The sequence below is a fragment of the Crocuta crocuta genome, unplaced genomic scaffold (genome assembly GCF_008692635.1).
Source record: "Crocuta crocuta isolate KB4526 unplaced genomic scaffold, BGI_CrCroc_1.0 scaffold167, whole genome shotgun sequence".
NCBI lineage: Eukaryota > Metazoa > Chordata > Mammalia > Carnivora > Hyaenidae > Crocuta > Crocuta crocuta.
In genome coordinates, this window is record NW_027532406.1 from 2,575,062 (window position 1) to 2,587,052 (window position 11,991).

Below are 11,991 nucleotides of genomic sequence, written 5' to 3' on the forward strand. Positions count from 1 at the left end.
TTACCCACATTGTGGGCAGACCTAGTAATGAGAGAAAATAAATAACCTTATAGGTGAACAAGCCTTATAACCCCTAACCTATCAATTTGCAGCAAAATGTTACCTTCATGAACTTGTGAGTTAATCTCTTCACAAAAGCTCTGAGCAGTGCTGAGACATCTTAGAATATACTAAATCTGTTTGTGAACCTGACAGCAAAGGAGGTCTTCTCCCAGGGTCTGGAGGGATGTGTGTGCCTGGTGGTCTAGGTGCTGTTTTAATCCTCCTGGTGCTGGGCTCCAGGTCTCCTTCTTCCGCTCTTTCCTCCTGAGGCAGAGCCCGCGCTGCTGCACTAACCTGCGGCATCTCTGTGCTTCTCTTCTTACCTCCTCTTTCCCCTTCTCTTTCCCTTTCGCTGTGGTGTGTCCAGAAAAGGAAGTCGAGTTCCAGCGTGCACCTAATGGTGAGCCTTGCCTGCCCACCCATCTGCCTCCTCCATGCTGCCTGCGCGCCCGCCTGCCAGCCACGCAAACCCATTCTGCCATGTGCGTGTGCTTCACTCATCCTCACTGCATGTCTGTGCTGTGTGGGCAAGCGTGGCCTGTCCTGCCAGGCAGGGGCTGATGCCCAAGGTCTCCCGGTGGCCTAAAAAATGGGCATTGGAATGTGTGGTATGGCACCCCCTGCTGCAGAGCTTGGACTGCCTCCCGCAGCCCAGGGCAGGAAGGGAAGCTAGGAGGGACTCGTGGGGCCAGGTGGCAGTCACAGGGAGAGACCCTCACTTGCTGTTGCTCAGGAGGAGAGGACCCGCTCACCGGGGGCCTCCTGCTACAGACTAGCAGCTGGTGGGCATCTGTGTGGTGGGCAGAGGACCTGGTTGTAGGCTCACAGCCCTGAGCCTCACTCTCTGGGCCTTTTCCGCTCTGCAAGTGCCCATTAACGGGCTGTGCCCAACATTTCATCCTTCTCCACCCACCCCTCAGGGGAAACAGCTGAAAGAATCAAGAGAACGCACCTTCTTTCTCATGGGACACAGGCCACCAAGGGGAGCACGGCAGCCTGAGTTGTTATGAAACCATCATTAAAGCCAGAGGTGGGGCCACATGGGTGACATCTCAGCCCCCTGCAGCTATGGCAGGCTTAAGGGCACCCTGGAGTCCTTTCCCCCTGCCACGGTCTCTGTTTTAGCTGGGCTTTGCAGGGAGGGCAGCCTTATCCAATGAGCCCCAAACAGATCAGACTTAGCTGAGCTAGGGGGTGGGGAATGGAAGAGAGTAGAGTTTATATGAGTTTAGACCCACATCCTGACTATTCCTGGGACTCCTCTTTTCCAGCCTGCAGAGTTCAGTGGAGTCTGGCAGCACTTGGTACCTGGCTTAAGGTTCCATGCCTAGCACTGGGTTTGGGGACATGTCAGCCATTGACAGCAAGCTAGGGTTGGATGCCTTCAGGTCTGGTCAAAGGGGCCATAAAAGAAGCCTCCAGTCAAGAAGAACTAGGATGGTCTGGATAGCTTTCTGTGTATGTCCTAGGAGAGAAGCAGCACATCCTAACTGCCACTGTGTCCTCATTTGTTCCCTGCACAGAGATGGTAGCTACATGTTTGTCTCTCTGTCTTTTGAAGAACTTGCAGGCATCAGGCTGCTCCTTAGTGGCCACTGGCTCCACTGGGACTCTCAGTGAGACTGAGTACATTGGTGAGGCCATCATAAGAAGTAGAAAGGATCGTAAGAGGCAGAGAGCCTCTTAAAGATATGGTCCTCCCCACGCCTCCCACCGGAGATCAGCCTCCTTCCTTCCTCGCCATCCTCCCCCACCTCCCTTGCTGTGCCATTCAGTATAACATTTTGAAAGGCAGGGAGATATCCCAGTGGTCTTCTGCTGTTAGGAATGTTGGCCCACTAGGCAGCCTACTCTCCCAGGGACTGGGTTCTGGGACTGTAGCCACAGCCACCCACCCTGGATTTACCTGCCCCGCCTTGGAGCTCTGTTCTCACTCCCAGTTGAGCAAATCCAAGATTTATCAAGCAGAAAATATATCAGTGCCAACAGCACAGGCTTGTCTCTGCTTCATGGGGGCAGTGGGTGCATTCTGTATCCAAAGTCACATCCCCCCCTTCCTTTCCGAACACTGTCTTCTAGGCGAGGTTTTCTTCTTCATGTTCCTCATCTTTTCAGATCAGGCTTCAAGCTGGTGTCTTGAGGGAAAGGAAATGCAGGTCGCAGATTGAAAGGGCAGCAGGAAAAAAAAAAAAAGAAAGAAAGAAAGGGCAGCAGGAGACTACGCACCGATAGGGGACCCAGAGTTTGTGAATTTTATTCTGCTCTCTTATAAACCACCCTTCTTTTTGCCTGTAAAATAAGAAGATCCTGAATTTCTTTGGGTGAAGTATGATTGTGCAGTGACATGGCATCTGACATAAGCAGAGATTTCTGGAGAGATGCTTTATAATAAGTCTCTGGGCTGGTCCCACCTTAAGGATGCCTCCAGAGCTAGGTCTCTGGGCCCCTCCCAATCAATACTCCCCTCCTCCGATCAATCATCTCTCCCGACCATTGCTCCCATCCACATAGTATTTTGGAGGCCACCTCAGGCCGAGCTCCTCTGGGCCAGGCCGGGGCAAGGGAGGTCTGGGAGTCGAACCTGAGCAGCTTTGGTGACTCTAGAGGAACTAAACCATCTGTTTTCTTGTCTCAGCCACAGAGCAACAACAAAAACAGTCTCGTAAGCCCAGCCCAAGAGCCCGCGCCCTTGCAGACGGCCATGGTACCTCCTGACTACAGCTTCTCCGCCCCTGCCCCTGGCTGCCTCCCGCTCCTTCTCCCTTCCTCTTCTTGCCCTCCTCCCTCCCAGGCCTCCTTGGCCCTTTCCTTCTCGTCCCTGTAGCGCAGGCTGCTTTGTGTCCAGCCTTGTGGGCCCCTCCCTCATTGTCCCGTGTGGCCATGCTCCTTCCTGCACCGCACAACTGCTGCTCCTCCTCCTTTTGCTGTTGGGGGGGGGGGAAGAGTGGTCAGGGCTCTAACCTAAACCTCTCAGCCCCAGGCTGGGCCCCCATGGGTCTGCTGTGGGAGCCGGGAAGGTGAGTGGCTTATAAAAGAAGAGGGTAGGAGCTTTCTGGGGGCCTGCACATCGGTTCCGCGAGGCCTCCTTATACAATCTGCCTCAGCTTCTCCTTTGCAAAGCTTTAAACAAGAAGGAGGGCTGGGGTCCCCTCCCTCTGGATGGTGCTGAGGTCTCTGAGTTCCTGGAGAGCCCCATGCTAGGGGCACTGTGTGCTCCCAGAGCTCCTTCTGCTAGGTGGCTAGCTAGAGAGTTAGCAGGGGGGTGACTGGGAGAGAAGGAGGGGTAATTGTGCCTGCAGACCCGGACCCTCGTGCTGCCTCATGGCACAACAGGGACAGGAACTCTGGGAAAAGGTGGTAAATAAAGCAAGCAGCTTTTTGGGCTCAGCTTGCTGAGGGGGCATCCTGGGTCTTTCTGGGAGACCTGAGTCCACTCTCCGTGTGTCCCTGCCTTCTACACACTCCTTGAAGAGTGCTGTTGGCAGGGCCTGGCCTGGGCCCTCAGCCCCACAGCTCCACCAGTGTACCTGTCCCATGGGGAAAGGACACTCAGATCTAGCAGGAATCAAGGAATCAGGCACAGAGGCCCTTGTCCCCTCAGCTTCCCTGGTACCTGCTTTGGTTAAGTGCCAGTCCTCTCCTTCTTTCTCAGCCAGTGCTGCCCCCTAAATCTGGGGCTTCCCAGCTGCCTGGGATCCCAGTTGAACCAGGATATTTTGTCTTGTGGGAATGGCCAGTGGGCAGGCCTCAGCGGTCATCGTAGGGTCTATGATGGGGTAAGGACAGGGTCCCTCAGGGAAGAGTATAGGTCTGTCTTGAGGTCAGGAGGGTAATTTTCATCTTCTCTCACAGGAGCCACAAACCACCGTGGTGCACAATGCTACAGATGGGATCAAGGTGAGTGGCTCCTGAGCTGGTCTCCTGCTTTACGGATCAGCAGGAAACAGGTGGGCTAGATCACAGGGTCTGTGAGTCCTGCAGATGGCAGCGACAGGCCACACCTCGAGGCCACGGTATGTGTGGAGACCAGGCTGGGGATACCATGCACCTGTTTGTTTCCTGGATGGCACTATACTTTAGGCTGTATAATCAGGCGGACCTGGGTTTGAATACGGGGCCGCTGAGTAAGTCACTCTGGCACTCTGCACCTCAGTTTGCTTGTCCGTAAATTGAGGACAATAATAACTGAATCTTCCTCCATGACTTGAAAGGCTTAAATGGCAGCAATTAGCTAGAAAAACAGACAAGAGTATAATCAGACCCTAGAACATCCTCCTTTGCCTCCCCCAGCACTGCCCTCAGTAACTTTGTTTTATTTTCACTACCCATGACAAGATAAAAATCTCTCTCCACGGGTGTGGAGGAGGCAGATAATAAACCAAAAACCAAATAAGTAAGATCAAATCTAGTAGTGGTAAGTGCTATGAAGAAAATGACACAAAGTAAAGAAAGAAGAGTGAACAGGGCCTTTAATTAAGTGGTCAGGGAAGGACCTCCCTCAGGAGGTGATTTTTGAGCTAAAAGCTAAACAATGGGAAGGAGACAGGCGGGCAGACTCTGGGGCAGAATGCCCTAGACAGGAGAGCTCCAAGTGTCAGGGCTTAGCATGTATACAGAACAGAGGAAATGAAGCAGAGCCTAGAGCATGGAGCCAGGAAGGAGCAGCAGTGGGGGGGCGGGTGGGGGGAGGGGTCAGGGTAATGTTAGAGATGCAGGCAGTCCTGCTATATAGGACGTCATAGTAGTTTGCATTTTATTCCAGCAGCAAGGAGAAGCTATTGGAGGTTCTTAGCAGGAGAGTCATATAGTCTAATTTACACTCTGAAAAGCCCCTCTGGCTATATTATGGGCAAGAACTTTAGGGAGGTAGGCAAGTATGGATGCAGGGGGACCCAGAAGCTATTATAGTTCAGGTCTCAGATGTTGGTAACTTGGAATCACAGAGTAGCTGTGCATTTGAAGAAAAGAGGTAGGGGTGCCAGGCTGGCTGGCTCATGCAGTAGAGCATGTAACTCTTGATCTTGGGGTCGTTTGTTTGAGTCCCATGGTGGGTGTAGAGATTACTTAAACATAAAGTTTTTTTTTTTAAACAAAGAGCTAAAAGAACTTATTTTGGAGAACAGATTTGAATTTAGATTGGATAATTAAGAAATAAGAAAAAGAGGGGTGCCTGGGTGGCTCAGTCAGTTAAGCTTCTGACTTGATTTTGGCTTAGGTCACGATCTCAGGGTTTGTGAATTTAAGCCCCACATCGGGCTCTGTGCTGACAGCTCGGAGCCCGTCTGGGATTCTCTCTCTTCTCTCTCACTGTGCCTCCCTACTTGTGCGCTCTCTCTCTCTCTCTCTCTCTCTCTTTTAAAATAAATAAATAAACACTTTAAAAAAAGAAAGCAAAGATTCAACCTGGAATCAAGCCTGGAAGGTGACTTGTAGGTTTTAACAACAGGATAGATGATGTCATTTACTGATGTGAGGAAGACTTGGGAGGGGGTTTGGGAACCCGGGGTGTTGTAAAAGTCAGATGGCAAGGGTGAAAACAGAACTTCCTATGATTCTTCCTTGCACCTCCTTAGGAGCACATACTCTGCTTTTGTTCTGCTCAGTTTCTCTGGTTTCCAAAGAAACATGTTCTTTTTGGCCTACAGGGCTCCACAGAGAGCTGCAACACCACCACAGAAGATGAAGACCTCAAAGGTAAGTACTAGCAGGATGGGAAAGGGACCCTCACAGTGTCCCTGGTACCTTGGCTCCAGTGGGGCACCCCAGAACTCAGAATGGTGACTCCTTAGACTCTAGGAGAGGGCTTGGCACAGAAGCTACTTTCTGTGGACTGTGAGGACCCTGGCTGGCCTGGCTGGGCTAGGCAAGAGGCTTCTCTTTTTTGACCCCAGATCTGGAATAGCTAAATTAGCATTTTTCCTGAGCTTTCCAGGGCCAGGGCTCAGAGAACTGTTACTGCTGATAATGATGTTACATCCCTGTACAGGGACATCCTGAGTCCCTGCAGAAGTAGCCCTTAAATATAGTGAGTCATTAGTAGGGTTACCAATGGTCCCAATTTCCCTAGGACTGAGGTGATTCCCAGAATGTGGAACTTTCAGTTTTAAAACCAGAACAGTTCTGAGCACACTGGGATCAGTGACTCTCGACACAAAGTCTTGGTGTGAATGATGGAGCCAGAACCACATTTGGCCATGTCCACGTGGTCCTGGGAGGACCACCAGCCTAACCTTGGGCCTAGCCAGAGGGCCAGGGGGTGTGGGAGGGCATGGCAGGTCAGACCCCTGGGAATCTCTGTCCTGCTCTTTGGTTTGGCCTCCTGGAATTGCTCCCTTTGCCACAGTAAGTGACCTGAGCCCAGGCTCTCAGAAAAGATGGAGAAATGTTGCAGGACAGAGCTAAGAGAGCACACACAGGAGCAGTAAGGGGGCAATAAACCTTTGGGAGCCAAAAAAAAAATAGAAAGCATAAATGTATATATAAGGCAGTAAACAATAGTACCTCTAGGGCTGCTGGGATTAAGGCCAGAGCAATTCAGTTCTGGTGATGCTAGTGGAGTAAGTGGCTCCTTCACTGCTGGGCTCCTTGACCTTGTAGCCTAATGCCCTAGAACATCTTCCCTGGGAGCAGGGGTCCTCGTACAGGCTGTTTGAAGGCTCCTCTGTAAGCCACAAGTCCAAGTCTGTGCACCTTCCCGGGGCTCTCAGCTGGGAGGCCTCTCTGGCAGAGGCGGCAGCGTGGGATGTGGTCCAGTGTCCATAGCAGCCCGAGGCATTGCCTTGCCCCGGCTCTGCAGTGCCACGGGCTTGGGTCCTGTCTGGCTTGCTCGCTCACCTGCCTTGTTCTGTTTGTTTTGGCTGCTCTGCCTTGCCCTGCCCTGCCCTGGCTGGCTAGCTGCCCCGCTCCGCACTGGGAATGGCAGCTCGGTGCCTGAAGGACGGAGCTCCCGGGACAGAACAGCCCCCTCTGCAGGCATGCAGCCCCAGCCTTCTCTCTGCTCCTCAGCCAGTAAGTGTGAGGGAGGCACAGTCTGGCTTCTGTCTCCCTGGCTCGTCCTAAAGCCCCTCAGGGATCCCCCCAGAGCTGTCAGCCCAGCCCAGCTATTTGTCTTAGTAAGCTTGGGGAGCTCGGCCTCTGCTGGGTGGGGGAGCTGATTGGAGGTGCTGTTAATACCAGGCAGGGGCCCATGGGACCAGGGCCCAAAGACATAAAGAAGAGTGGGTGGAAGAACATGGCATGGTGGGAAGGAAGAGAAAGCCACTGGGACATTCAGTGGGCCCTGCCTCAGCAATGAGCCAGGGAGAAAGGCTGAGTCAGAAATCAGGTCAAAGGTGGTGGGAGTGGGGATGATGTTCAAACTGCCATAAGCCAAGAACTGTGTTGGATTTGGTGTTTCCTGAGGCTCAGCACATCATAAGGCTTGGGGCTTGAAGCTTGGGGATGAGACAGACCTGAGTTTAAATCCCAGCTTCAAAGTGTGTGAAGTAGCTTAAACCTCCTAGAGCCTCAGCTTCTTTATCTGTATAGTGAGAATAAAATAGCACCTACCTCATAGCGCTGTTATGAAAATAAGTGAGATAGTAGAATGTCTTAATATAATGCCTTGCTGGGTTAATGGTAGCTCATATTTTTATTTTAAGTTGTATCTGTGTCGAGGATGCCTTTGTCTGCTTCTTTTCCTTCTATTACCTATCCTTTTAAAGTTTCTAAACACAGGCCTCTTCACCCTTAGGGCCCCAGTCAGGTCCTGCAAATGGGTTTGGTGGGGTTGGAGAGGGGGTGTGTATGAGATAGAGAAAGAGAGAGAGAGAGAGAGAGAGAGAGAGAGAGAGAGAGAGAGTGTGTGTGTGTGTGTGTACACATACCTGCTTGCCTCTAGAAAGTGGATACAGCTCTTTTGTTCCCCTAACATGCTGCTTACTCACCTGGAGCTGCATCCGTGACAGTCCTGGTGGCTCTGGGTCCACCACCTGGCTGTATCCTTGGTTGCACTGCCCTCTCCCGGCTGTGCCCCTTGGCTGTGCTGTTCTAATGCTCGCATTTGTCTTGCAGCCTCTCGCTCCTGTGAGGAAATGCTTGTGGCCTGGGCCAGCCCGGGGCTCCGGTCAGGGTTGGCCTGAGCTCAGCCTGAGCCCTCTCTTAACCCTGGTGGTGCCCTCTGCTGATAGTGGCGCTCCCTGTCAGTGAGCTGCCTGTGAGTGCAGGATGCCACCAAAAGTCCCTTGGCTTTGGATAGGGTGGGGGTAGGGGGCTTTTTGGGCACCAGTTCTGCCTGCTGTCATTCTGAACCTTGTCTTGGTTTTCCTGAGGCATGCATCCTGGCATGAGAGCTGGTATGAGATTTAGAGCTTTTCCAAGTCTCGTCCAGGGTAAATGGAGCCATCTCTCAAGTGAGAAGCTCTGTTTAAAAAGGAGTGTTTATAGTTCCAAGATCCTTTATCCCAGAAAAGCCCTGTGGAGGAGATGAGCAGGGTAAAGAGAATTAAGCATCTGTCCCAGGGCTCTGTTCATCCTTCTGGAGCCCTCATCTTTGGCTAGGTTCTGCTCTCAGGCTGGCTGTTGCCCAGGGCTAGGTTCTGGACCACTGAGTGAGGGCTGGGATGGTGTGGTAGTGGTGGTGGTGATTGAGACCTGACTGAGCCCCTTCAGGTGAGAGAAGTAAGTGGGTGGTGGAAACAGCCATATTGGGAGATGCTTCTTAGAGAGGCTGAACGTGCTGGGGATGGGGTACAGACTCTGGGCAGAGTATTCATGATGGCCAGGCTCCTCAGCTGTAAAGGACGAAGTGTTTTCTGCATCCCGGTTGTTGATGGAGAGGGAGACAAAGGCCAGGGAGCCGTAACTAGTGGGTGGGCTTCAGGAGGAGGGGGGCATTAGCTCTACAGACAACAGAGAAGGAATGAAGAGAAAAGTGGGCTCACTATTCCTGCAGAGGGCCTTAAAGACAGAGAAGAGGGATGTCTTTGTCACAGAGATTACAGGGGATTCTCTGAAGGATTGGGGAGGGTTCTCTGTCACTTGGGAGCTCCTCAGTTCTGTGCAGGTAAATTGCTGGATTTTTTCCCCACAGTGCGAAAACAGGAGATCATTAAGATTACAGAACAACTGATCGAGGCCATCAACAATGGGGACTTTGAAGCCTACACGTGAGTAGAGACCCATTTCCTTGAGACCCAAGTCAACTCCCGAGGCCTTCCCTCTTTCCCCAAATCAGCTTGGACCCTGGGAAAAGGGAAGCCTGGGCCTTGGGCACAATGCCTGAATTAAATACCAGGCCCTTGGGCTGGAATCCCTCCCAGGTAGATACCCTATGACAATACCCCGCCTCCTCATTCCCCATCCCCGCCCTGGTGTCTTGGTGGCGGGCTGAGAGGGCAAGACTCTAAGATCTTAGCCATCTTGTCAGGCCCAGCCCATAGCTAACTTGCTACAGGACAGACATCACTGACAAGGAAGAAAAACAAGTAATCCCATAGGAGACTGACAGGCTACTTTTTTTTCTGCAGGAAGATTTGTGATCCAGGCCTCACTTCCTTTGAGCCTGAGGCCCTTGGTAACCTCGTGGAGGGGATGGATTTCCATAAGTTTTACTTTGAGAATCGTGAGTGGGTTCGTGCTGCTGATATACTCCTGCCTGCCCCTCTACCCCCTTTGCCTCTCTCCTTGCTCACCTCCTTTTCCCAGTTGCCCGTTTTTCCCTTATTTGACCTGCTTGGCTGCACTCTGTTCTATGTGTTTGCCTCCTTGTGCCCTGAGGATGGTCTTAAACTGACAGCTTTGAAGGACTTGCTCCAGAGCCCCACGTGCCCCTTCATTCTGCAGCTGCTTTGTGGCACAATCATGGTCATGATTTCTGTAAGCCTCACCTCCTTCCACGATGACCAGAAACCACTGGGATTAGGTTGAGATGATGTCAGCAAGTAGTAATAAAGCTCTGTATTTATAGGTTTCACAGTAGAGGAAATTAAAACCAGGATAAGAATGTACAAGCAACTAGCAGAGCACTGTGGGTGATTTGTGAGATCGGAAGTTGTGGCTAGGGTCCTCTTGATTATGGAGGGAAGCAGTCCTGAGTGGGGAGCTGTACACTCTGGACTCTGGACGGTTCGTGGAAGTCCCAGGGAATAAGAAGATGAATCACCACCTCCTCCTGTCTTTCTCTCCACTTTCTAGCACCCTCCTCCTCCCTATTTTTTTTCTTTTCTTTCCCGTTTTATCCTGGGCCTTCCCCCATCTTGCACTGAGTTGTTTTGGGTGGGTTTTTTGTCACTGTTTTTCCTACTAACTACCATCCTCTCTCCATGTCTTGGCTGCAAATGTAAGCCCTTGAATATCTAAGTAATTCTATTAGCCAGGAGCAGTTCCAGAGTTTATAGAACTGGAAGGGTTCTATAGAAGCCTAGAAGCCCTTCTAGAAGGGCTAAGGCAGAGTCTCAGGTAGATCCTGTCTAACATTTGAAATGAATTAAAATGTGAATCTCATTAAAAGCAACGCAGTTCACAGTGTTCGCTGATAATGGCAATCCAACTTCTTTTGGCCTTCCTGCAGCAGAATCTGGGAACCCTAGGAAAATCCTGAGCTTGGTGCTTTGGTGATTCTGTTTTAACTTTGGACATTTTTTTTTCCAAAATACAAATCAATTTTGAAATCTTAAGCTCTTGATTTTGCTCTGCAGCCCGTTAAGGTCAAGCCAACCCTTATGAAATCTAAACATCGGCCTGGAACAATGGAAAGATCGTAGGCTTTAGTTAAGAGTCAGATGGTCCTGAGTTCAAATGTTGTGTGATTCGGGAAAATACTTAACCTCCTTGAGCCTGTTTCATTATCTCATAATAAAGAAAATAATATTGACCAAGAAATAATAGCTTATGTATGTAAAACCCCCAGTGCAATGTCCGATTAAAGCAGTAGTTGCTATTATCATTGTTCTCCACCTCTTTCTTCCATTTGGATAACTGAGACTAATGTAATGGGGTTTCCTGGCCTCTGGTGTATGGGGGACTTAGTGACTCCCAGAATGGTTGCTGGAGAAGAGGGTGAGACCTGGAAGTGCAGGCTGGGAGGAAATTGTCAGTGCCCAGGCCTGATGGCCTCCTACCTACTGCACTCTGCCTTGCCCCCTGCAGTTCTATCCAAGAACAGCAAGCCCATCCACACCACCATCCTGAACCCGCACGTCCACGTGATTGGGGAGGACGCAGCTTGCATCGCCTACATCCGCCTCACCCAGTACATCGATGGGCAGGGTCGGCCTCGCACCAGCCAGTCGGAGGAGACCCGGGTCTGGCACCGCCGGGATGGCAAGTGGCTCAATGTCCACTATCACTGCTCAGGAGCCCCTGCTGCACCGCTGCAGTGAGCTCAGCCACAGGTGCACCTGGTGGGGGGGTGAGGAGGGGGACAGATGGGATCAGAGGAGGAAGAGGAGGTTGAGAAGTGGCACTAGGGAAAGAGATATGGACCATCCCAGAGGAGTGGCAAAGGCTGTCAGACAGACTTGTGTCTGGCGCCAGGACTCCTGGGTGACTTTGGACAGGTTACTTCCCTACCCTAAGCCTCAGTTTCCTTAGCTGTCAAAAAAGAGAAAGAGTGGTACCTACTTCATTGAGTTGTGAGTTTTAAATAAGATACACAGAAGTAAAGCATTTGCTCAGCAAATGTGAATAATGTTCTATTTAAATGCTAGCTTCTCCCCCATTCTCCACCGTCTCAGGCAGACTTGGCCACATGACTAGTGTGTTTAAGTCCCTGGAACTCATCTGTGTGCTTATTGTCCTTTGTTCTGTTACCACGTCTGTCCTCTTTGACAGGGACATTAGGAGATCCCAGCCGGAGGTCAAACCTTCGCAGCCAGTGGCTCTGGAGGGCCTGAGTGACAGCGGCAGTCCTGTTCGTTTGAGGTTTAAAACAATTAAATTACAAAGCGGCAGCAGCCAATGCACGCCCCT

The 11,991-nt window shown here is 51.3% G+C and overlaps 1 protein-coding gene across 1 annotated transcript in view; it reads left to right on the plus strand.

The window, feature by feature from the left end:
* CAMK2G (calcium/calmodulin dependent protein kinase II gamma) overlaps positions 1-11,938 on the plus strand; it is a 64,911-nt gene extending 52,973 nt beyond the window's left edge. The window contains exons 15-23 of the mRNA XM_077778487.1: positions 410-442; positions 2,678-2,746; positions 3,895-3,939; positions 5,688-5,736; positions 6,937-7,050; positions 9,113-9,188; positions 9,549-9,643; positions 11,170-11,414; positions 11,854-11,938. Coding sequence (XP_077634613.1) covers positions 410-442; positions 2,678-2,746; positions 3,895-3,939; positions 5,688-5,736; positions 6,937-7,050; positions 9,113-9,188; positions 9,549-9,643; positions 11,170-11,402 — 714 coding nt within the window. The 3' untranslated portion in view covers positions 11,403-11,414; positions 11,854-11,938. The remainder of the gene's footprint in view (positions 1-409; positions 443-2,677; positions 2,747-3,894; positions 3,940-5,687; positions 5,737-6,936; positions 7,051-9,112; positions 9,189-9,548; positions 9,644-11,169; positions 11,415-11,853) is intronic.
* Positions 11,939-11,991: the final 53 nt, after the last annotated feature.